The sequence below is a fragment of the Mytilus galloprovincialis genome, chromosome 2 (assembly GCF_965363235.1).
Source record: "Mytilus galloprovincialis chromosome 2, xbMytGall1.hap1.1, whole genome shotgun sequence".
NCBI lineage: Eukaryota > Metazoa > Mollusca > Bivalvia > Mytilida > Mytilidae > Mytilus > Mytilus galloprovincialis.
The window spans coordinates 39,133,547-39,161,030 of NC_134839.1; the positions used below are offsets into that span (position 1 = coordinate 39,133,547).

A 27,484-nucleotide genomic window follows, 5' to 3' on the forward strand; every position below is an offset into this window, starting at 1 on the left:
TTCGACATCCTTGTTTGAACCAATACTTTATCTGAATGAAGAGTTCTGATTTGTATCTTTTATAATCTTTACTTGCATAATAAGACTTTGAAAACAGCCACAGTGTGTCCAAAAATACAAGGATAAACTATTTAAACAAATATATGTGCAACATGATTTGAACGCAATAACTGAACGTGTAAACAAACTTAATTTGTAACTACGACAAACATCAGATAAATCCAAATGGAATGAAAACCACAGCAACATGGTTATAATGTAATAGGATACTACTGTACATTTGTATTTAAATAAAAAACAGTTCAACAATACCTTCTGCAAATGTCTCTATTAAAGTTTACCTGTGAATAGAGTTGAGTTACTGTCTTACTTCTGTTGTTCTATACTACTGTAACTAAGCTTAATGAATAATATCTTCATATTGAGAAAAAGCAAATCCTTTTTTATCCTGTCATAACTATATTCAATGATAGCATTTTGTACCTAGTTTTATTAAGTCTGTACTTAATTTAATCATCCCATTTCTAGTTCATCAAAATGTATTGAAAACATTTGGCTGTAGAAATTTTTGTTTCTAGTGTAAAAAAAAACACATTTAAAGTGAAATTGCAAGTTCCATCTGATCGTTTTTTTAATTCTGTAAAAGAAAGATTTTAAAATATGTCTCTATCAATGAAATTAAAGTATCTTAGGGGTTTTTCTGTTTTATTCTGGTTTTGATTTTGTTTGTATGTTTCTGTTTTATTTGCTTTTTATTTGTTTGTTTTTGGAGGATAGTATCCTTTGTAGAATAATTAAAAGCCCACACTAATTCATTATAACAAATGATTTTAATTATGAACGCTAGCTAATTAAATCTTTGTCTTCCTCAGACTGTCCATCTTTACTTGCTTCTGTTGTCAAAGTGTCCGTTGTTGATGGCATATTGTCTTTAATCCCTTCCACATTATCCTGATTTACTGTTTCCTGTGTGACGTCACTTTCTTTAAATAGTGATGAAATGTTAAAGGAATTTGATTTGACATTTTTAATTCTTCTTTCCAATAAATGATATAGCGTTGGCGAGCTACCACAAATGATTTCATGTGCTTCTTGTATTTCTTGAATAAGTTTATTGACATTTTGAGCATTTACATTCCTGCTAACGTTATGTTCAACATCGAGAGGATTTTCTATGAATAATGCATTGAAAGTTTTCTTCTCCACGGGAACTCCTTCCACAACTGATATAGAATATTTCTCAAAGTCAAAATCGGCATAGAATTTGAAGAAATCTTGAAGTAGAGTACCTGAAAGATATAAGACAAAATGAAAATATTGCTTAAAGGTACAAATGAGGTATGGTCTAAGTGTCCTTCTTATCTTTTTTGTTGTCTTTATTATTAAATATCAATGTTTTAATAGAAGATGTAAGGTGATCTCCACATGTGTTTCATATTGTTTATCTTGTTGAAGTAATATTTGATTTTTGATTTTTTTGTCCGATGTTTCAACTCCTCAAAAAAAGTTAATCTAAGGTTGTTCTGTTAAGACCCTTCCAGGCTTCGTTGTTGTGCAATGTTTTATGTACTGTATTTGGTTTTGAATTTTTGGTCTAAAACTTTGACTAAATGAAGTTAGCATTGTTTTCTATTTTTTTTTTTGAATGAATATGTTTGTTTTGTACTACTTTTTAATTGATATCTATTCCTAATTTTGTTTTAAATGTAATGTACAAACATGATGAAATTTTTTGGTGTACTATTTATAAAACTGCTCAGTATCTGTTAAAGCCTGGAAAAAAAACTTAAGTATGCCAGAATACATATAATAAGTATTTATATTCACTGAACTAGTATACATTTTTGTTAAGGGGCCAGCTGAAGCCCACTTCCTGGTGCCTGATTTTCTTGTTGTGTTGGGGACCCATGGGTGGCCTTAGGATGCTTTCTGCTCTTTGATTGTTGTCTCTTTGGCACATTCCTCATTTCCGTTCTCAATTTTAATGATATAATAAAACCACAAAAATACTATAAAAACTGTGTGGCCTATAATATCTGATAAAAGTTGTTGAAAACAGAAGTAAGTGTTTCATGTAATAAATTTTGAAAATATCACTTTACATGAAATACAGTTCTGTTATTAGAGGAAGCTTACCAACATCGGGAACAGATTCTTCAAAGCTTGTTTGATCTACACTTTCATTGGATAAGAATTTTTTTTTTAAAAGATCTATGTTTGTAGAAAAGGAATAATCATGTCCATCTTCTATGTATCTCTCTGTCTCAACTGCAATATAAATAAAGTGAATAAAATTTAATTTTGTTTTTGATGCAATTCTGATCTCCAAAATTGTCAAATATTTTTTTTAAAATGAGTAAGCTTTGTGTTTTAAAATCTAATAATACTGTGGATTCATTTTTATTCGTGGTATACCAATTTTCGTGGGTTTCGTGGGTCACAGCGAACCACGAATTTAAAAATTCAACGAAGAATAATCCCGAGAAATGTGTATGGAGTTGGATGTTTATTTCCGGTTATGTTATGCAGTTCTAGTATAGTGTTGACTTGCGATAAACATTGTAACATAACACGTGATTTTTATTGAAAGAAGATACAAGTATTTTGATTAAATCTATAATAAATATATCGAATATCAGTGATAATTTACTTTTTAAAATTGATTAAAACTGTTCATGGAAAATAACTGCAAGTTGTTAATTACCGTGTCATAGTTTGGTTTACCAGTGATTAAAAATCAATAGGATTAAGTACGGGGATATTGCCCTTAGGTAATATTGTTTATGACAGGAACATTTATTTTCACACCTTATACTTATATCACTGTTTATTATATTGTGATTAGGGAAATTATCTTTCAATCATAAAGTTTTGAATGCCTTATAGAATTCAGACAAGAATTTATAAATTGTAAAACAAACAAATAATTAGTTATCTCTGCCCATTATTGTAATCGAAGTTATCAATGAACACTTTAACCTAGAATGACCAATTAAGCGAGGATTTTGACAATTCAAAACTTTTTCAATGAATTCCTTCTTTTTTGTTTTGTTTTATTATTGATCGAACCAAGGATGTTATATGATCTCCTAAATCAAAAAGAAATCCACGAATTACGTATCTATTTTTTCATGTTGTAATCAGCGATCCACGAATTTACGTATACCACGAAACGTCTTTTTTTCTCTATCCACGAAAATTGATACCCACGAAAATAAATGAATCCACAGTAGATGTTTCAAACTGGATGCATTTGTAGCACTAGATTTCTTCAACCCTTTTAGTATAAAAGAGGTTCATTTTATATTTGCATCTTTTGTCAAGATATAACTTTGTGCTTGTTTTATTCTAAAATGTCTAAGTAGCTTTCTAATTTGGTACAGTCAAGCCTATCCTTTGTCATGAAACACCTTGTTTTCATTTCAATCAAGTTAGTGTTTATGAATTTACTTGCACCTATGGTTAATGGACTGGATATGGTGAAGTCTTTTAAAGAGTTTAAACAATAGACAGGCCGTTAGTTTTCTCGTTTGAATGGTTTTACATTATCTTATCGGGGCCTTTTATAGCTCACTATGCGGTATGGGCTTTACTCATTGTTGAAGGCCGTACAGTGACCTATAGTTGTTAATGTCTGTGTCATTTTGGTCTTTTGTGGATAGTTGTCTCATTGGCAATCATACCACATCTTCTTTTTTATAATTTCAACAATAAGCTAGTGTCATGAGCTCTGTCAGGGTCTGTAGCTCCACTAGTTGTACTCATAAGTAGGAATAGTTTTATTGGTAATGGTGTAGCTCAATCTATTGTTATCTGTGTGGTGTTTTGAAAACCATTGTTTGTCTGGTTGCTTATTTTTGTTGTTGTAGTTTTTGTTTCTGACTAATGGTTTTTATTTAACCCTTTACCCCTTTTCTATAAATACAAATATAGTTATCATTTTGACAAATTGTCTTCTTTGTGTTGTGTGCATAACTAAACAGGGTGATTACATGTGATTTGGTTGTGAAACTTATTTATGATCCTGAAACATAAAAAAAACTACTGCTTATACAGAGACAATATTTTAGAGTAAATCACACACAATCAAAAGCATTGACTACAAAACAAAATTGCTATTCAGAAAACATACTTCATTATTGAGACAATGAAAAACATATGGTACCAGTATATAAATAAATTAACATATATATCTCATTTCTCCTCCCACCGCCACTGTTGCTCTGTCATCAGTTTTCAATTCAGGGCTCACACTACTTCAGAATTATAGGGAGAAGTGACTTCTCTTTTTGAAACTGATAGGGAGAAGTGGTGAGATTTGAAAGAGAAGTGCTCATTCGCGCGGTGCGCTACAATGTTTGGATTTTACTATAGTATAATGGGTCATATGTAAATAATGCTCTTTTTATATTATTCCATTCATATCTGAGTATACAATTAAAGTATTTAAACATTTCAAATTAAAAGTTGTTTAAGTTTAACTAAGGTTTTGAGAAACTCCAAACTAAATATTTATATCTAGCACTAAAATTTTGTTTTTTTTTATTTTAAAAAATGTAAAGAAATTATAATATATCAATTACAATTTAATTCAAATCTATCTTGTGTATGAAATTCAGTGTTTATCATAATAAAATATAAAAGTTATTAAGCTGGGCCATAATATAATTAATAGTCTCAGAGTTAAGCAACTTTGAAACAATCCATAAAAAATATAGGGAATTATATACACCAATCAATTAGATGTAACCAAAAGTCTCTTAATGCGTGTGGAATATGTAATTTTTCCCTTTGTGATCAATATTCTTCTGTCAGCTGTTCCATCCGTGCGTCCGTAGTAATTATTGTAAAAGTACGGATTTCGGTCATAGCTGGTCCGGTTCAGATCCGTAGTTTAGAAATCGGTCAATGGCGGACGAATGCAAGAAAATTTACAAAAATAAACGATGTTTGACAAGTTATTTGGAAAGGAACATGACGTTTTTAATGCAATAAATGGATTGAACATTTACTGGAGGCAACTGTTATCACGTTTAAATGAAGTAACAAACTTATTTTGCCGCCGAAATTTAGGTTGATGTACGTTTTCGAGTAACAACCACCGGAACTTGCGGAAAAGCACGAAGTGATAAAAAGTTATATTTTTATAAAATAACCTGCTACACACTGCAAAGACAATGCTTCAACCTTTTTTCTTAAGATAATCAATCTTTTAGGTCTTAATTTCTTTAATTATCAATAACTAGAGGCTCTAAAGAGCCTGTGTCGCTCACCTTGGTCTATGTGACTATTAAACAAAGGAAGCAGATGGATTCATGACAAAATTGTATTTTGGTGATGGTGATGTGTTTGTACATCTTACTTTACTGAACATCCTTGCTGCTTACAATTATCTCTATCTATAATGAACTTGGCCCAGTAGTTTCAGTGGAAAATGTTAGTAAAAATTTACAAATTTTATAAAAATTGTTGAAAATTGACTATAAAGGACCATAACTCCTTAGGGGGTCAATTGACCATTTCGGTCATGTTGACTTATTTGTAAATCTTACTTTGCTGAACATTATTGCTGTTTACAGTTTATCTCTATCTATAATAATATTCAAGACAATAACCAAAAACAGCAAAATTTCCTTAAAATGACCAATTTAGGGGCAGCAACCCAACAACGGGTTGTCAGATTCATCTGAAAATTTCGGGGCAGATAGATCTTGACCTGATAAACAAATTAACCCCCATGTCAGATTTGCTGTAAACGCTTTCGTTTTTGAGTTATAAGCCAAAAACTGCATTTTACCCCTATGTTCTATTTTTAGCCATGGCGGCCATCTTGGTTGGATGGCCGGGTCATCGGACACATTTTTTAAACTAGATACCCCAAAGATGATTGTGGATAAGTTTGGATTAATTTGGCCCAGTAGTTTCAGAGGAGAAGATTTTTGTAAAAGATTACTAAGATTTACGAAAAATGGTTAAAAATTGACTATAAAGGGCAATAACTCCTATATGGGTCAACTGACCATTTCGGTCATGTTGACTTATTTGTAAATCTTACTTTGCTGAACATTATTGCTGTTTACAGTTTATTTTTATCTATAATAATTTTCAAGATAATAACCAAAAACAGTAAAATTTCCTTAAAATGACCAATTCAGGGGCAGGAACCCAACAACTGGTTGTCCGATTTATCTGAAAATTTCAGGGCAGATAGATCTTGACCTGATAAACAATTTAGCACCTGTCAGATTTGCTCTAAACGCTTTGGTTTTTGAGTTATAAGCCAAAAACTGCATTTTACCCCTATGTTCTATTTTTAGCCATGGCGGCCATCTTGGTTGGATGGCTGGGTCATCAGACACATTTTTTAAACTAGATACCCCAAAGATGATTGTGAATAAGTTTGGATTAATTTGGCCCAGTAGTTTCAGAGGAGAAGATTTTTGTAAAAGATTACTAAGATTTACGAAAAATGGTTAAAAATTGACTATAAAGGGCAATAACTCCTAAAGGGGTCAACTGACCATTTCGGTCATGTTGACTTATTTGTAAATCTTACTTTGCTGAACATAATGGCTGTTTACAGTTTATCTCTATCTATAATAATATACAAGATAATAACCAAAAACAGCAAAATTTCCTTAAAATTACCAATTCAGGGGCAGCAACCCAACAACAGGTTGTCAGATTCATCTGAAAATTTCAGGGTAGATAGATCTTGACCTGATAAACAATTTTACCCCCATGTCAGATTTGCTCTAAATGCTTTGGTTTTTAAGTTATAAGCCAAAAACTGCATTTTACCCCTATGTTCTATTTTTAGCCGTGGCGGCCATCTTGGTTGGTTGGCCGGGTCACCGGACACATTTTTTAAACTAGATACCCCAAAGATAATTGTGGCCAAGTTTGGATAAATTTGGCCCAGTAGTTTCAGAGGAGAAGATTTTTGTAAAAGATTATTAAGATTTACGAAAAATGGTTAAAAATTGACTATAAAGGGCAATAACTCCTAAAGGGGTCAACTGATCATTTCGGTCATGTTGACTTATTTGTAAATCTTACTTTGCTGAACATTATTGCTGTTTACTGTTTATCTCTATCTATAATAATATTCAAGATAATAACCAAAAACAGCAAAATTTCCTTAAAATTACTAATTCAGGGGCAGCAACCCAACAACGGGTTATCCGATTCATCTGAAAATTTCAGGGCAGATAGATCTTGACCTGTTACACAAGTTTACCCCATGTCAGATTTGCTCTAAATGCTTTGGTTTTTGAGTTATAAGCCAAAAACTGCATTTTACCCCTATGTTCTATTTTTAGCCATGGCGGCCATCTTGGATGGTTGGCCGGGTCACCGGACACATTTTTTAAACTAGATACCCCAATGATGATTTTGGCCAAGTTTGGTGTAATTTGGCCCAGTAGTTTCAGAGGAGAAGATTTTTGTAAAAGTTAACGACGCCAGACGACGGACGACAGACGACGGACGACGGACGACGGACGCCAAGTGATGGGAAAAGCTCACTTGGCCCTTTGGGCCAGGTGAGCTAAAAAATTGATGTTTCATCAACTTGGTAAAAATTGAAAATGTCCGATGACGGAAGCGACTGAAAGCGAGTATCGTCAAGAACAGGGCGACTTGTTTTCGCTTTTAGGGGTCGGGGAAAGCGAAGTGACGGTCGGGAAAGCGACTTCTTCGCCCAAGTCGCCTGGTAGCGTGAGCCCTGCAATGTAGTGTTTTCTTCAACATATACATGTGTTATTTTCCTTTTGGTGACTTTTAGTCTCTTCTATAGCTTGAAAATACTTTTATAAAAAATAAAAAACTTCTTCACTGCAAACACAAAGAGAAAATGTAAAAAGGTTTTGCAGATGTCAACTTTGATGAAACTAAAAACTAAACACTTACATAAAAAAAATAATAACTAATAACTTTATATTGTCGAGACTTGTAGAACAAACCTGCTACTTCTTGCATCTGTCTAAAAGACGGCAACAGTTTTCTGTTCTGCAGATAAAATGCTGTCATCATTATGAGCATGAAGTTAGACATCCATGGTCCAGGTTGAGATTCTTTTGTCACACCCTTTGCACTAGCCCATTGTTTTATCACCGTTACTAACTGTCGAATTTCTGGACATAATTCTCCAAAAGTGAACATCAATTCTGCCATTTTTACACCAGACCTATAAATAGAATAAAAGTGTATTTATAAACTTTTGAAGAAGATTTGAGATTAGACCAATTCCAAACAGTTCATTAGGGAAAATTTGTTACTGTCTTATAAACTCATCAAATATACCAGGATTGAAATTTTGTTCTTTTCTTCTACAAAAGACTAATCAGTGATGCTGGAATCTAAAAAAGTTAAAAATACCAATTTTTAAGTAAGCCGCAGTGTTCTCCCCAGGATTTTTGGATAGCGCTGTGGTAAGCGCGTAATTTTCGACAATGCTCAGTAACTTTATCGCGGCGCGGTTTGTTTGTAATTGATTTGATATGTGTTTTTATTATATTATGCTGTTGATGTTTCCTCTTGTTATGATGTCCTCATCATGCTCATGGAAGTTACAGTGTACCCCTTAATGAGGCTGTGTTTGTTAATGTTATTGTCTGGATATAGAAGAAGAGTCTTTTTTTCTCCATTGTAAATTCATATATTAAATCCTCATACTATCTATGTATAAAACTGAAAGAGAAGTCTTTTTCCATGGGTCTACACCAGACTACCTGTGTGAAGATTTCTTAGCACTATCAGGTAATGTTGCAGAACATGTAGGACCAACAATAAAGTCATGGTCAGCTTCTGTTTGGTTTTGTAACCAACTGTAGCAGTGTACTGTTAACCTTACGACGTTTGACAGGAATTGACGTTTTTTAGCATAAAGATTTCTCATTTTTATGACCTTAATGTTTTATAATATTTAAATGGCCTCATCCAAGCTGGACATCGAGAAACTGAAAGTAAAATTTCTCAAGTCGTATCAGCTTGGGTTTGTTTTTCTAATCATATGCTATCAAATTGCTATCAAATGGTAGAATTTCTGACTAAACAATTATAAGTTCGAATAGGGGATAATTAATACTTAAAAGACTTGCTCATTTTCAGGGTTCGTATGGATAGTAAACCCAGCAAATAATTTGTAACAAACCCCTGTGTTAGATCGTTTTTAAAATCATCGTTTGTTCAAAGTTCGTAAAACAAGTTTGTGAGTGACGTCGGGAAATGCGGTCAATTCATTTTATCTTATTTCATTCATATATACTTCTATATATTCTTTAAATTAAAAAAAATAGATGTCAACGTTGAAATCTTTGTTTATTTTGATCTTTCAAAGATGCCATTTTGTAAAATTTATTAGACTGTTCCTGCGGAGTTACTTTAATACAACGGAAATAATTCATTAAAAAATCGTAAACCAGTCGATCACGTGATCCGAAGTGAAAAATAAGCGGGAAATTTGAAAAATATGGAAAATACGGGAAAAAAATATAGGGACGCGCTTGCGTTGGATAGCGCTGGGGTCAGTGCAATAGGACAGCGGGGAATTGCAATAGCGCTGAAAAGCGCTGTGCTAAAACGGCCTGGGGAGAAACTGAGCGCCTACCAAAACCAATAACAACAAAGTACGAAGTTGAAGATGTATTCATTTGGACTTTTTGCTGATGTAAATTGAAAGTATTTTTTACACATCTTTGTCTTCAAGATGACGAACATGACACTTCTATGATTTATCATTTTTCCTTAGCATTTTGTATTCATAAATCATCTTATTTAGCATAAAACCATCAAACATTAAAAAAAAAATGACCATGCTTGCATATTACATATAACATTATAAAATGATATGACTCAAGAACTGTAAAAAATGAGGCTACCCAAATTCATACTTGATCTGAGTTTTGTGGTAATGAGCACAAGTTTCATATCATTCAGTTGAGGCAAACAAAAGTAAGAGAACAGAAACAAATATTTCAGGAATTTTTCCATTTGTAAAGGGGCATAACTCTAGAACAGTATAATTGCTCTGTGTTTCGTGGTAATAGGCAATGTGTATAAGTTTTATTATAAAATTTGGTTGAAGCAAGCTAAAGTTACTGAATTGAAACCAATTTAAGAATGTACCTTCATCTGTACATACAGACAGACAAGGGTGGTCAAGCTTAATGCCCCGTCCACTACTGTGGGGACATAAACATTAAGACAATATATTCAGTTATAAGAGGGTAGTAAGGGTTGATTTTGACACGTTATATTGTATATACTTACATTCCATTAAGTGAGATGTCACATTCTCTTCTTGTGTTATTATGTTGAAATTTTACAATGGGAACCCGTGCATTCAGTATTTTATTAATTCTTCCACTACTTGGTACGAATACCCAAACCATATTACCAATTATATCTAGGAGATGTTGCTGCCATTCACGTTCACTGTTAAATCGCTGGTTAGTTAAAAATTTTAGTATGTGAGCTTCTTCCTGAAATTACAACAAACAAAATAAGATGTTCTTTGTGTCATAAATTTAATACATACATCTATAAATACTTTTGTAAAGTTCTATAGTTTTTTCTATATGACAATCAATGAGGATTTCCCTACTTTAGCACAGTGCCTACATGGATTGAAATTAAGGTAAACATGCAGGCCACTTACACTGTTAAACCTGATGTGGTTTTCCATATTTAATCATGTAAAAGACATAATTCTTCCATTTTCTGTATAAATCCTCATCTCAGTTAAACAAAAAAGGTACAAAAATTCCTGTTATCTGTAATAACCAATGTTTACGTATATACATTTGTAAAGACCATTCTTAATGAACAGTTCTTCCCTTATTCAAATAAATGAAGAAAATTTTTAAATTGAAAAACCAAATCGCTGGGACATGGACTAGTAAGGACTAACAGCAAAATAGGTATCCACAAAATATAAGTTGATTAGGAGATACCTGTATTGTATTTTCAGCTCCGACGGCATCAATTGGGGATTTGATGGTCGCAAATTAAGTTTACTGGCGGCACATTAGCGGAGACAGCAAACAGGTATTTGCAACCATCAAATCCCAAATTGATGCCGTCTGAGCTTAAAATACAATATTGTTATCTCCATTCTAATGAAACTGACAGAAAACAACATTAAAACATGTATTTAAAATCTGTCATATGCCGTCTGCGCTTGCGCGTACGTCCCATAGCGTCAATTGTCAATTAATGCCATGTAAGAAAGTGATGTTATCCAATCAAAATGAACGTTACAAACGTTGTTGTATTAGAATTAACATTACACTTGTGTACTTACACTGTCAGCTGACTTCTGTTTCAAGTCTAAAGTAATATCCAAATCACAGCCTGTATTTCCAAAACCATTTACACAAGATCCAAATAAGGAAGCATTACAATGTGGAAACATATTAGACAACATTTCTTTCAAAGTAGATGCTATGAAGTATTGGAGTCTAATATCATATTCTGTCAATTTCACATTATTCCATAATAAATTTATTCCCTCTGATAGCTGCAATGCAATATACAAGATAACTTATTACTTGTAATAAAACATAACTATAAAGTGGTTTATTTCTTGGCATTTATAAAATTGTCTGATTTCTCAGGTCAAATCCCTTGCAATGTTTCATTTTCATTTTTTTTTTTCGCCTTTAACTATTTTCCTTAATGATCAAATTTCTCAAATTTCTCAAAATTCTAAAGATTTATAAATTAATTCATAGCATTTATTGTATTGGAATCAATAAAGATTCAGTATTTTTGACAATCTCATTTTTAAATAAACAATGCGCTTGATATGCTCTTCTCTCATGTCTCTTTTTCAGAGAATAAAGTTCATAACTTCTTAATATCAAATTAGAAATTCACGAAATAAACTGTTATCAAAGAGATATGTGTCGCATTTTTGAAATTTCCATAATGCAAATGTTGAAATTAAGATAGCAACACTTTAACAAAGTCAAAGAACCATGACTGAAAGCACGTCATGGCTAAACAAACTCCATGAAAATGAGATATGCCAATGCTAATATTTACAACTGTATAGGTGTAACACCACTAATTCAGGCCTGGCCAGAAAGCACATACCAGAAAGTAGTACATATTTAACACAAAATAGTTCCTACGCATGGACATAACTTTCAAAATATTTAGAGTATTTTATTAATTTTGGTATCAAATGAAAGCTGCATGACTGGTGATCATTGTAGAACAATTTTTGACTGATAAATTTGAATAATAAAAAAATGGCATGAAATTTAAAAAGGAGGGTACATTTTGCCTTTTTGTCAGATCGGAAGTACCTGTTTTGGTACATCCTAAGTTCCGGGAACCAGTTCTTTCTTATATGCCATGTAAGGTATGTTGATTTTTTCAGTACAGGACACCAGAAGGTGTTGCTTTGACATTCAATGATTGTCACTTTATTTGAACTTAAGATAAAAGAGCTGTGACCACTCGAAATTGAGGAATTTAACATAGAAAGCAATGGGACCATGAATTAGTGGTGTACTTCCTATTAATACAGAGAATCATCAGAAATCCAATTTTTAGAAGTTATATCTATTCCAATGAAAATAAGTCAAATTTGATGCTAGTAATCATGTTTCATCATCTTTTTTTGGTGAACAATCCTGTTTATAGGAAATGTAAGCTCTTAAATTGGCATACTCAAGTATTTTAGCCTTTTATGGTCATACAACATGCATGCAGTTAAGACTTGACTCCAAGTTCTTATTTTTGCATTTTTTATGATTGAAATCAATAAAACATGTATTTTATGACTTGCATATGGTACAACAACATAGCTCTTGGTCAAAATAATCCTATGATTTTTCAAGTTTTATTGTGTTTCTTATGGTAGCCTTTTACAATCTAGGCACATGGTATATACTCATATAAGAATTCCAAAATCTCACTGTACATGCAATTTTGAACCAGTTTAGCAAGTTATCTAGCTGAGGGATATATAAATTGCTCTTAATAATCTATGTTTTACCACAGAAGTAAGGTTTATACAAAAAAAGGCCATTTTTTTTATTTGAAGAAAAAAGGGGGGACAATATTCTCAATTGTGTCTTAAGTTTGGACTAATAAATTTTTATTTAATGAAGAACCTCTGATAAAAATATGACTATTGGTTAGCACAGAGCTTTCCTAATAGAAATTAATAAATAAAACAATAATATTGAGAATAAAAAAGGATTTTGGCCAATATGCAGTTTTCTTTGAATAACCCATATATTACTACCAGTCCAATTTGAGCTTAAAATTAGTAAAATAGTATTTGGACTAAAGCTTTATATGTTTTTTATTGCTTGGAATAGATCATAGAATGAAATAAAGTAATGCTCAAGTCAATATAACAAGTTTGGTTCTGTTATAGGTGTAACACCACTATTTCGGGCCCGGCCAGAAAGCACATACCAGAAAGTAGTACATATTTAACACAAAATAGTTCCTACGCATGGACATAACTTTCAAAATATTTATAGAGTATTTTATTAATTTTGGTATCAAATGAAAGCTGCATGATTGGTGATCATTGTAGAACAATTTTTGACTGATAAATTTGAATAATAAAAAAATGGCATGAAATTTAAAAAGGAGGGTACATTTTGCCTTTTTGTCAGATCGGAAGTACCTGTTTTGGTACATCCTAAGTTCCGGGAACCAGTTCTTTCTTATATGCCATGTAAGGTATGTTGATTTTTTCAGTACAGGACACCAGAAGGTGTTGCTTTGACATTCAATGATTGTCACTTTATTTGAACTTAAGATAAAAAAGCTGTGACCACTCGAAATTGAGGAATTTAACATAGAAAGCAATGGGACCATGAATTAGTGGTGTACTTCCTATTAATACAGAGAATCATCAGAAATCCAATTTTTAGAAGTTATATCTATTCCAATGAAAATAAGTCAAATTTGATGCTAGTAATCATGTTTCATCATCTTTTTTTGGTGAACAATCCTGTTTATAGGAAATGTAAGCTCTTAAATTGGCATACTCAAGTATTTTAGCCTTTTATGGTCATACAACATGCATGCAGTTAAGACTTGACTCCAAGTTCTTATTTTTGCATTTTTTATGATTGAAATCAATAAAACATGTATTTTATGACTTGCATATGGTACAACAACATAGCTCTTGGTCAAAATAATCCTATGATTTTTCAAGTTTTATTGTGTTTCTTATGGTAGCCTTTTACAATCTAGGCACATGGTATATACTCATATAAGAATTCCAAAATCTCACTGTACATGCAATTTTGAACCAGTTTAGCAAGTTATCTAGCTGAGGGATATATAAATTGCTCTTAATAATCTATGTTTTACCACAGAAGTAAGGTTTATACAAAAAAAGGCCATTTTTTTTATTTGAAGAAAAAAGGGGGGACAATATTCTCAATTGTGTCTTAAGTTTGGACTAATAAATTTTTATTTAATGAAGAACCTCTGATAAAAATATGACTATTGGTTAGCACAGAGCTTTCCTAATAGAAATTAATAAATAAAACAATAATATTGAGAATAAAAAAGGATTTTGGCCAATATGCAGTTTTCTTTGAATAACCCATATATTACTACCAGTCCAATTTGAGCTTAAAATTAGTAAAATAGCATTTGGACTAAAGCTTTATATGTTTTTTATTGCTTGGAATAGATCATAGAATGAAATAAAGTAATGCTCAAGTCAATATAACAAGTTTGGTTCTGTTATAGGTGTAACACCACTATTTCGGGCCCGGCCAGAAAGCACATACCAGAAAGTAGTACATATTTAACACAAAATAGTTCCTACGCATGGACATAACTTTCAAAATATTTATAGAGTATTTTATTAATTTTGGTATCAAATGAAAGCTGCATGATTGGTGATCATTGTAGAACAATTTTTGACTGATAAATTTGAATAATAAAAAAATGGCATGAAATTTAAAAAGGAGGGTACATTTTGCCTTTTTGTCAGATCAGAAGTACCTGTTTTGGTACATCCGAAGTTCCGGGAACCAGTTCTTTCTTATATGCCATGTAAGGTATGTTGATTTTTTCAGTACAGGACACCAGAAGGTGTTGCTTTGACATTCAATGATTGTCACTTTATTTGAACTTAAGATAAAAGAGCTGTGACCACTCGAAATTGAGGAATTTAACATAGAAAGCAATGGGGCCATTAATTAGTGGTGTACTTCCTATACCAAATACTATTGACTTATCATAAGTAGTTCCCTTTAAACAGACCTAAACACAAACTAATAAAATTGAGAATGGAAATGGGGAATGTGTCAAAGAGACAACAACCCGACCAAATAAAAAACAACAGCAGAGGGTCACCAACAGGTCTTCAATGTAGCGAGAAATTCCCGCACCCGGAAGTATGTTTAATTAAATTTCGTCCCTACTTCTGTAGCACGTTGACCGGAAGTAGATGGACATACGGTATTTTCTATTCATTAAATCTAGTGGTCAACTTAAGCCAATGCTGTCCTCCCCTTGGGTTCAAAGTTAATTCGAAGATCTCAGTGTTTATCTCCTCACTTACGTAAAGTGGGAAAATTCTTGTTTAGTTAATTTAGTGAAACATTGAAAAACAAGATAAAATTGAGAATGGAAATGGGGAATGTGTCAAAGAGACAACAACCCGACCAAATAAAAATACAACAGCAGAAGGTCACCAACAGGTCTTCAATGTAGCGAAAAATTCCCGCACCTGGAGGCGTCCTTCAGCTGGCCCCTAAACAAATATATACTAGTTCAGTGATAATGAACGCCATACCAACCTCCAAACTGCACACAAGAAACTAAAATTAAAATAATACAAGACCAACAAAGGCCAGAGGCTCCTGACTTGGGACAGGCGCAAAAATGCGGCGGGGTTAAACATGTTTGTGAGATCTCAACCCTCCCCCTATACCTCTAACCAATGTAGTAAAGTAATCGCATAACAATACGCACATTAAAATTCAGTTCAAGAGAAATCCGAGTCTGATGTCAGAAGATGTAACCAAAGAAAATAAACAAAATGACAATAATACATAAATAACAACAGACTACTACATGTAAATTAAGGAAAATTTCAGAGTCAATAAAACATAACTGAGGGGGCATGGTCAAATAATCTCCATGGTTATAAGATATGTCAATGCTTATACAACTGCTTACCAAATATCATTGACCTCCCACTAGTGGTTATCCATAAAACAACCTAATAACAAACTAATACATGAAAACTAAGCAAAAGTTTTAAAGTCAATAGACCATGACTGAGGGGAGAGGGCTAAATAATCTCCATGGAAATGAGATATGCCAATGCTTATTCAACTGCATACCAATTATCATTAACCACTAGAGGTTCCACATAAACTGACCTAATCACAAACTAATACTAGACAAGAGTGCACACGCTGAAATGTCTCGCCTTCTATACTAATCATTGATATTATGTTGATAGTCCTAAGTATAAAGCTAAGCTTTATTACAACTGTCACATAAACTTAACATTAACCAAGATAACTAAACAAAGACCAATGAACCTTGAAAAAGAGGTCCAGGTCAGATGAACCATGCCAGGCAGACAGGTACAGCTAACAATGCTTCTATACAACATTTATAGTTGACACATTACTTATAGTTTAAGAAAAATAGACCAAAACACAAAAACTTAACACTGTGCAATGAACCGTGAAAATGAGGTCACGGTTAAATAAAACCTGCTCGACTGACATAAAGATCATAAAATATTTCCATACACCAAATATAGTTGACCTATGGCATATAGCATTAGATAAAAAGACCAAAACTCAAAAACTTAACTTTGACCACTGAACCATGAAAATGAGGTCAAGGTCACATGACATCTGCCCGCTAGACATGTACACTTAACAATCATTCCATACAACAAATATAGTAGACCTATTGCATATGGTATGAGAAAAACAGACCAAAACACAAAAATTTAACTATAACCACTGAACCATGAAAATGAGGTCAAGGTCAGATGACACCTGCCAGTTGGACATGTACACCTTACAGTCCTTCCATACACCGAATATACTAGCCCTATTGCTTATAGTATCTGAGATATGGACTTGACCACCAAAACTTAACCTTGTTCACTGATCCATGAAATGAGGTCGAGGTCAAGTGAAAACTGTCTGACAGACACGAGGACCTTGCAAGGTATGCACATATCAAATATAGTTATCCTATTACTTATAATAAGAGAGAATTCAACATTACAAAAAATTTGAACTTTTTTTTCAAGTGGTCACTGAATTGTACGGTTATATGCATAGCCCCACAAGTGGCATTTCGGTTAATTGCATAAGAAAATAATCGCCAGCTAGATATGCTTAGTTAAAACTGACGAGATGTTTTGACCGGAAACAGCAATTTGGTAAGTATATTTTTTTATATGCATCATTATTTTTTATATTATTTCACATTTACTTCTGTGTTATTTAAATAAAGTTTTAAAACAGTTTCTTTCGTGTTTATATGATTATAAAAAAGACCTCGTTGTGTACACAGGTAAAGTTTCCCATATTCTATTTTAAGCCTCGAGGTCATAAAAATGTCAATCAGCTGATTGTTGTAAAAACACAACCATTCTATGATCTTCTATCTCAAAAGGTGTTAATTATTGATTGCATTTCAAACATTGTTCATAGATTACATTTTGGGTGTATTTTTAAAACAATAACGCCTGCTAATTATCGATCATTATCCAATGTGCAATCTCGTAATTTGGCTAGGGGTGATCTACATTTATGTTAAATATTACAGGGCATTTATATATGGTTGAAGAATTTCATACATCAATCTTTCATTTTTAATATTTTTTGAAAAGAACATTAACTTAAAATTATTATATTTTCTCACTTTCAACACTCGTGTCCAGCAAATAACCCGTGCAGGGCCCCATTACATGTGCTTTGCATATACGAAACTAACGAGGTTAAAGTAACAGTGTTACATCACTGTGCAATCGGTAAATACTGCATATTAAAGGCAGTTCATTACACATTTATTGCATCAAATGATTACAAACTGTGTAGCATTGTTCAACAGTTTGTTTTAATCAAAGCGTAACAATATAATTTGTACATCCGGGTCATAGAAACAAATCTATTTTTAGAACAATTTTATTTTCGTATCTCAGGTAAAGGAAAAGTCGGTACATAAATAAACTAAAACTAAATGTGTTTATAAACTTTGTTGAAAGAATAAACAATGAAATAAAATGCATGACACTAGACAAATAACTTTTATTAGAATAAATAATCATTTAATATGTTGTAAGAGGATTATGGACGTTCATCTTTCTTCAGGATTTCCTTTTAATGATCTGCACTATCAATGTTATTTGACTCCGTATTTTGGCATTTCGGATATAAGCATACTCCGCTTTATTGCATAATTTCGTCTGACAAATAGGCTATGCAAATAACCGGAATGTACTGTAGATATAAACCAGTCACCAAAATGTCATGATAACTGCTTAAAACATTGTCTAAAAACTTGAAAATCCCCCTTTTTTATGAATAGAATCACATTACTCTGAAAAGTTAAATCTAAAACTTATAAAAATTGAATGGGAGCTTACGTCAATAGATTTAAACAAATTCCACAAAGTTTCTTGCAAATTGGTGAAAGTGTTTTTGAGTTATTGTCCGAAAACTGGAAAATCTCAATTTTTTCATGAAAAAAAAATTAAAACTCGAAAACTTAAAATCTAAAATTTTTACAAAATTGAAAGAGACCTCAAGTCAATAGATATAAACAATTCAAGAAAGTTTCACGCAAATTGGTTCAAGAAATTTTGAGCTAATGTCCAACATGTTGACAACAGTCAACAGTGTACCACAATACCTCCTCTATAAAAATGTGAAAATTTCAATGAACAAATTTATATAGTTTAGCACATGTTTTGACACATTTGGACACATTTACTTTCATTCATCAAAAGTTACAGCAAAATACTTAATATTGGACTCAGTCAAAGTACACTCTTATATGAATAACTGGATTTGTATCTTGAGTATCCAAGACAAATTTCGACACATATGAAACTTTCAATTAACCAAGATCAAGACAAGAGTCCACTGTAGATATGTTTTTTTCAAACATAATTGTTCTAAAGTTCTGTGCCTTATTTCAAATTTTGTATTATTTGTTGTCTTTTCATTATGAATCACCATTAAAGTAAAAAAAATATGAAGGCCTCACCTGTGCATTTTGTTTTAATATTCCCAAATTAAAATTGTTTGGTTTAAAAACATTCACTGATTTACTGTCTAATCTGTTTTCATCCATCAATGTAGTTTTTCCATGTTCTTCTTTGAATAAATATCTTGTTCGAACTCTAACTGGAATTTTACTGAATGCATTGCCACGGAAATGTCCAACATTTCTGAATAACTTTTCTATACAATCGTGGTCTTTGAATTCTACCAGTAAATGATCCTAAAATGGACGTAGGTAAGAGTTTAAAGATTTTTTTTTATCAAATTATTCAACAATGAAAATCACAAGGCAAATCAAAAATATAACCTATAGCACTGGTTATTAATACATTCCTAAGAGATTGATTGACTGATGGTTTGAAGTCAATTTCAGCACTCTCCCCTTTGTTGTGGCAGCCATTTTTTATTAGGGTGGAAGCATGAGTTCCCAAAAAGGATATGCTTGGTGTGCATCTGTTCATGTAAACAGATAATATCGTTTTTATCTGTTTATTTTCATTGTTTGCCACTGATCTTGGAGAACCCTTTCCTTTCCAGTTTTTCTCAGCGAATGACCAGATATCCAGGATGTCACCACATTTCATACAGTATTCACTCAGACTTGTTCACACATAAATAAGACAATTATAAAATCACATTGCAGTGCGGTGAGAGATTATACTTCACTGTAATTTTGAGATGAAGAATGGCAATTTCTGTTCTTTGCTTATGTTTTTTATGTGTGTGCAGTGATTTTGTGGGTCTTACGAATTGATACATCTGACCATATCCTCACTTATTCATTAAATGTATGTTTCAGAAAGTTATTTGTTAAATGGTTACCAAACTTTCATTGACAGTATTTATTTCATCTATTTTTTCATTTACTTTTGTGTGTTCTTACTTTAAAAAGTTTTGCAGTCTAACTGAGTTAATCCTCTTTATATTTTTATGTCGCCTAGCTAGTATTATATATATATCTTTTTTAATTTTTTTTAAACCATTATCTAAGATTTTCATGCCGCATTACAATCATTTAAAGTATAAAAAAAGTATAAAATATGAACATGCATTGGATTATTCAAACAAAATGTCCTTCAATATATACAATAATATAAAGGAAAATTAATTCTTACTGGTTCTGAGTAACATGCACACTTGACTGGAACATTTTTGGACTTGAACTCATCTAACAAGTAAGAGACATCAGCTTTCCCTTTGACCTTTATCAAAACTGAACGACTAGCTTCATCAGACCTGGATTTCTGGATTTGTTCAAACTGTGATAAATTCTCTTTTGTGGCAAAATTTTTCTCACCACTAATTTTCTTTGAATTTTCCTTCTCTAATTTCACTAGAAAATATATGGATAAATTAATAACATTAGACAGCATATGTTCACCAAGGAGCATCAAGAACCATAACTATCTCTTTACGTGACTATCACCCAGTAAATTGTTTAACATCAAGGAGCATAAACAGTTCTTATGACTATCACTTATAGCATTGTTGATTTTGAATCATCTAGGTTCATTGAAAGGTTCATTGAAGCGAGTACGGATGCACTGTCTTTGTTCCCAAAACAAGTAATTTATATTGAAAGATGTTTATTAGAAATTTCATCACCTAACAAATTGAGTCTTAGGCCAAATAAAAATATATGTGTGGTTCCAGTAACCCTACCGTCCCTACTTTTTCGGCTTAAAAATAGCCTACCCTAAAGATTTTATTGTCATTTTTCATTAAGCACTGTTAAAGTCAGATTGTTGCTCCCATAGACTCAATGTAAAAAAAAAACATAAAATCAAAAAAAATCCCTACCTACCTACCCTAACTTTTTTTCAGATGTAACTGGAACCACACATACTTTTTTATTTGGCCTTAGGAAAGATTTGTTGTTTCAATTTACGGTGTTCACTCTCTTTAAATAAAGAATTTACTATTATAATGATATTACGAATATGCTGAAAAACTTGCTTGTCCAAAGTGAGGCTGTCGTTGGTTGTTATCTATGGCTATCATATTTGTTTTTCATTTAATAAGTGTTTAGTATATAAATCAGACTGTTAGTTTTCTCGTTTTAATTGTTTTACTTTTTATCATTGTCTGGGCTTTTGATAGCTTACTTTATGGTATTGCAAAGACTTGACATCAATATTGCTAGTGACTAGTAACAATATTTCTAGTTCCTATAAATAATATAACAGATGAGAGGAAAAAGTAAAAATAAAGCCTAGACAAATTCAGGATTACAAATATTAGATATACTACCTGCTTCCATCAGAGATTCTGTTTGATGGTGGCTTAAGTCTACAACTTTCATATTGGAACGAAAACCATCAATAATGATTTTACCATGTCTTTTTTGTATCTTCTGCGCTTCTTGTAATTGTGATTCAGTGTCAAACTTTACAAATGCAGTTTTTAACCTGTAAATACAATTAAATATTCGGATCAAGACTTTTTTTGATGAATTATATGCATATGGTATTAAACTTTCAGTAGCAAATATTACATGGACATCAGGACAAGAATAAGTCAATGCAATGTGAATATAAACCCTGCTTTGTATAAAACTACATGGAAGCTAGATTTTTGTATGTGCAAGATAACAGTCTGCAGAAAAACATGTCAATTTTACATGTACACGATAAAACGGACTCCAAGCACATCAGTCTTTGCACTTACTAAATGCTGCAAATTTACAAAAGAAGCAATAAATACCAATTTTCAAGTCTTAGGCTTGATCCAAAGGGATACTGGGATATCTAGCCTATCACCTCCTGTTCTCTATAAAGCACATACCCTACTTATTTAAAATCACAATTAAGACTGACTTCAATCATAACTGACATTAAAAGCTAACTGTTTTTTACAGTATCGAATTAGAAAAACATTGTTGGCTTTTTTCAAAACTTTGTTATGAAAATATTCTACATGAATATCATTAAAGTGTCACATACATGTAGCTGATTACTTGATAATAGTAATTAAAAATGATAAAGTGAAGTGGAGAATTCTGAATACTAAAAGATTGACAGCCTTATCATATTTTTTCCCCATTAAGAGACTGTATAAAATCCATAAAACAATTGCTTACATCTTTCCTTCCACATCTAATGGTTGAAAATGTATATCAACTGCACTGGGGAATATCTTCATCAATTTTTCTTTTGAAACCTTATTTAAAACTCTCCAAATGTGTAGAATTTTTCGTACCTCAGCTGTGCCTGTTAACAAAATAAATTCAATGCATATTAGTAAATTCAGTACAATCATGATAATTGGAAAAGCATTCATGGAAAAGCAAACAAAAAATGTACTTTCAATAACTTTAATAATAAATAATAAAAAAAAGTACAATGCATCATGTGCAAAGTGTGTAATAAGATGTGTTATACATGTTATAGCAACAGAACTTGTTTTCAGTATCTTTGATAGCATGGTAAGTTTTATACATGTATATTGGCCTTATTTCTAAGACTAAGGTGGTACCTAGAATTTATCAAAGAGACAACAACACAACCAAAGAGCAGAATGCATCTCTTCAAATGCTATAGGAATTTTCATGAGAACCAAAAATGGCTCCCATGGCCATACTTAAAAATATTTGGGTTTGCCATTTAATGTAGAAAAATTATAATTTTCATTTGAATATTCAGCTAACAGATCCTAAATCAAAATGTCTTAAATCAATCCAATCGGAGGTTAATGTTATATTATTTAAACTGTAAAACTTATCAGAATTAAAACTGCTCCTGTCATGCTCCAGTGATTCCCTATATAATCAATCAAATGTTTTCCCCACCAATATTGGTTTGAAGTAAGGGTAATAGATAAATATCAATCCAAACTACTGGAATTTACAATAATAATTGAAGTTTGAGAACACATTAATTTCTTAATTTATAATACCAGTAGAACATGCACCCTGAGGGACAGTTTTGGATCTTTCATCCTGCTGTAAACTGTTGGTACTTTCTGCTGTAGCTCCATCTCGGAGTGATTCATTCACAAAAGTAGCTGGATCTGTCATAAAGAAAAAATAAATATCATTAAATTTAAAACAACATGTCTTTTGAGAACAATCATGACAATTAAAAGATTGAATGTACTTAATTTCAAATGACTAGAGATGAGATCAAAAATATTACGTCAGTACACTAAATCCCTTGGATGTTGATTGATATTTTAAGGATATATTCTTCTAACATTTCAGTCTCGTTGAAATCTAGTTCTGGAATTATTTCCAAAACTGTGTGATACATGTCATGCATGTGGAAAATATCAATGAATTTAAATAGTGTTATATTTGCCATATTTAAAGTAATTTTGAGTGATAATTTTTTTAATTTCTTTTACCAATCAAGTCAATCTTTTTAATCAAAATTTTGGGCAAATGGGTGAGGGGTACAAGAAATGATTTTATCAAAAACATGTACATCCCATATCCCTTTTTTTTTCAATTTTTTTAGATATGTATTTCTGCATGTTGTTCAATCATTTATAACAAAAAACATGAAGAAGTTGAAATAAAATGCATTTTGTTCTTAAAACATAGAAAAATCACAATTTTACAAAATTGACAGCATCATGAGCATGGTAAATTTGACTCAGAAAAGCATCAAAACTTTCTTATATTAACACCTGTCTATAGTCTTTTTAAGTTAAATTTATTCAGATTGGTCCACTTTATCTTTATTGAAAGTATGAAAAAACATTTAATTGAGGAACTGTGATTTTTTTTTAATAGGAAAAAAACGGGTAAAAAATTATGAAAAATGGGAAAATCATCAAAATTGAGTACTTTCAAAGGGCCGTAGCGAAAAAAGTTTAAAGTCATATGAAACCTCCAATGAAAAAAAATTATGCATATGTTTTTTATAACTAAATGGGTAGTTTTCATTATAAAACTTATGTACATATACTTTTTTCTGAAGAAAATTCATTAATTTGTCCACATTAGTAGAAGTTTACTTTTTTTTTAATTGCTTGCAATTTGCCGACATATTTTCCGTATGCAAAGTGACCTAAGAGTGACCCTTCTGGTAAAAATCTGGTGATTGCAATATGCATGTATCTGTTGTGTCTGTCATTAAAATAAACAATTTTTTGATTGTACATGTTAAACACATGCTCAATATCCATGCTTCTTTGTTTACTATGAGGTGACAATTGGTAAACTATGGCTTCAAAACAGGACAATTAAGTAGCAGTCATTTTTTTCACTTCATAACAGACAGAGAGAGAAAAAAATGACAATTATACGATATATTTGCATAAAAAAGGATACAATCGTACACAAAAGACTAAGTTTATGATATACATGTATACAAGCATTGGTTCAAGAATTGGATAAACTTTATTTTTCACCAGTCACTTGTTTCATATATATGACTTTAATTCCAGACAGTTTTGCTCTTCAGAGATGAACATCTTTTTTCTTAGATATTGTTATTGGCTTTGAACTAGCTGTCAGTAACAGCAAGTACTCTCAGATCTGTACTTAGTATCTTATTTTTGAGGAGTAGATAAATTAATTCCTTTCCACATCACAGTCAAGAGTGTAAGTCTATAGGGTTATTAGAGAAAATATACATGTGAAAGTTCAAACTATTTATTTCTATTTGTGCTATTTTGCAGTTCCTATTTCTGATTTTTAATGAGACTAAAAATTAAAAAAATCATTGGAACTTTTTATGCACAAATGATTTTTGTTGCTAGATGTCAATAACCTTAAAGGGGTACAAGCTACAAAATATATAAAAAATCTAAAGTATGATTTATTTTGTTCAATCATTAAAGAAAGTGAAATAGTGAAATAATATAGAGACAAAGTCCCCTATTACGGTACAAAAAAAAAAAAAAAAAAAATCAGGAAAATTTCCAAAATTTTATTCTTCTAATAAACTAAAAATCGTTTACTTTTTTGCAGACTTTTTAAATCCCTGCATCTACGCAGAAATCTACTTCCTTTTCAAGTCTTGTTTGCATGAGACTTTAAATAAAATATATATATATATATATCAGTCTAGTCCTGTCTATACAGGAAGGAACTCAATACCAATTCATTTTTAATAATTGTTTGATATGAAAAAAACGTAACCTGATGACAGCGTTTCTTTGTTTACATTGAATACGACATCATTACTTAAATAACATCACAACTAAAATCCCTAACAACAGAACCAAAATCTGAAATGTTACAGTATTTCCGCTTCTTTTTTTAACATGTTTGAATCAAAAAAAATAATTCATACAGACTTCGTCCCCTTGCACAGGTAATGCCTGCCTCATATTAATTCACTTTTAGCACCCAGTATGGTTCAATTCTGTGAAATTAAGCTAAGAAACATTGATGATGAATTACTCATTTGCAAATGAATAGTACATGTTGTATGAGCTCATGCATTGAATCCGCATTCATCATATTAATGTGAACTTCAATTTAACCCCTTACCTAGAGTAGAGGTGGAAATGCATGAAGTGTGGGTGTTTAGCTATTAATTATTTAAAATAGCAAAACTATGTATGAATTGCTTTTAGCCAAGTACTTGAAGTAGACAATTTTGATAGAGCATGTAAAGTAGTCCTCTTATTTTTCTGGAACCGACAAGATAGCCACTGCAATTTTTTTTGGTTGAAAAAGTTAGAAGCCTTGAAATAAAACAGTCAGGGGACTTACTTAAATGAGTGATTTTCTAAATCACTGATTCAAGTTACATTATTTCCATAAAGGTTGGGAGTAAGAGTTGTTTTTCTTTAATAATCACCTATTTAAGTAGTACAAAATAATCACTAGAAGAAGTGATTTAATTTTACTGTACATTGTAGCTTTAAATATAGAATACTAATGATCCAGGGACTAATTATGTTCCTAAACTTATCAGAACCAACATCTGTGTTGTCTAGGATGACCAGGTCAATTCAGGTGATGACCTTGTACTGAATCTAGGATAATGACAAAAATCACTTGTTTAAGTATCATGATACCTCAATTTTCTTCCCAAAAATCACTTCTTAAAGTATTATTATTTTAATAACCCCCACTTATTTCAACATCCCGGAACAGTGAATTTTTTATAGCGAACAGTAGAATTTTATTACATAATCTGAAAGATGAAACCTTAAACTTTATAGGGAAAATACTCCCACCACTGCTGGAAAAAGTCTGAGAAGAAAGTATCAGTTCATTATTTAAAGCCATAATTATAGCATTTTTTCAACTAAATTAGAATTTGCAGCTAAATGATAGCATCAAAGGCATAAACCTGGCTACTTAAAAGAAGCAAAAAATTCATTTTTTTTCAATTTTACCAATGAAAAGATATTATTTAAACCTATGTGTTTAAAACTTTGGTAAAACTACAAAATCACAATTTGTGACAAAACTTCAAATTTGCTACTCAAATAAGTGAATTAAAAATCACTTATTTCAATAAGTCCCCTGACTGTAAAAAAAAAGTTTTCATAGACATACATATTTTCGAACATCCTGGCACTTGAAATTTCTAGGAGGTGAAATTCTCGGGATTTTACCTCAAACTCTATGGGAAAATACAATTTTTAATTCCAATTTAAAACCAAATGGTAAAAGATATCACAAAGATTTTTAAAACACATGTCTAGTATGATAAGGAGATTTGAAAAAACGATCTCAAATTTTATTTTAATGATTCAACAAAAAATAAATTAAGTTTTAAGTTTGTGTACCTATATATGGTAAAACCCGAGGATTTGCCACCGCTTCAACTCCAATATTCAAATAGATAAACACAATCTAATTATCCGATTGGTCAATCTTCAGATGTGATGCAAGCATGAAATTATGTATAGGCTTCTAACTTTTCAGTAAATCAGATTACATGTAGATTTATCATTGTCTATTCATCTTTTGTAAACTTGTTGAAATATTTAGGAAAATGTGTTATTTTGGTTAAGAAGACTCAGATTAAAAAAAAACTAGCACTATAAAATGATTACTCAAATGACATTTGATGTGTTGTCCCCAACCTGTGGAGAGGTCAAAAAGATCTTAGCCAAATGAGAGATGATACATCACACAGAAATTAATTAACCCTGATTTTCTTTTGATTTCGATATCCCTTTTTCAATTGTTGTTTTGTTTCTGTCCAATTGATACAACAAGCCATATCGTCTTATTTGCGGTCTTGTTAACCAATTTGAGCAAATTCTTGCCGTAAAACTCAACATGGGCGCAGACATCTTGAAAATAATCTCTAACC

At 31.6% G+C, this 27,484-nt stretch overlaps 1 protein-coding gene across 3 annotated transcripts; it reads right to left on the reverse strand.

Annotated features, from left to right (window-relative positions):
* Positions 1-811: 811 nt before the first annotated feature.
* LOC143063564 (poly(A) RNA polymerase, mitochondrial-like) lies at positions 812-27,484 on the reverse strand. Of its 3 annotated transcripts, none has more exons than XM_076235774.1 (11): positions 27,317-27,484; positions 23,169-23,267; positions 22,339-22,468; positions 21,510-21,667; positions 20,375-20,592; positions 19,243-19,479; positions 11,306-11,521; positions 10,273-10,484; positions 7,965-8,188; positions 2,137-2,268; positions 812-1,289 (listed from the first exon to the last, which is right to left on the reverse strand). In XM_076235774.1, exons 1-11 carry the CDS (start codon positions 27,462-27,464, stop codon positions 844-846), a joined length of 2,220 nt encoding a protein of 739 aa, XP_076091889.1. In that variant the 5' UTR covers positions 27,465-27,484; the 3' UTR covers positions 812-843. The 3 variants fall into 3 exon arrangements, with proteins under 3 accessions (XP_076091889.1, XP_076091888.1, XP_076091886.1); XM_076235773.1 differs by having other exon boundaries at positions 22,339-22,462; positions 23,154-23,267; XM_076235771.1 differs by having other exon boundaries at positions 23,154-23,267.

What these genes read in the sequence shown, in the direction of transcription:
- LOC143063564 (XM_076235771.1), bottom strand. Translation starts at nt 27,464, where the DNA reads ATGTCTGCGCCCATGTTGAGTTTTACGGCAAGAATTTGCTCAAATTGG. An exon ending in TCAGGGTGCATGTTCTACTG is followed by an intron (nt 22,469 to 23,153) that starts GTATTATAAATT and finishes TTTTGTTAACAG; the next exon opens with GCACAGCTGAGGTACGAAAA. An exon ending in AACAGAAGTCAGCTGACAGT is followed by an intron (nt 10,485 to 11,305) that starts GTAAGTACACAA and finishes TTGTAATTTCAG; the next exon opens with GAAGAAGCTCACATACTAAA.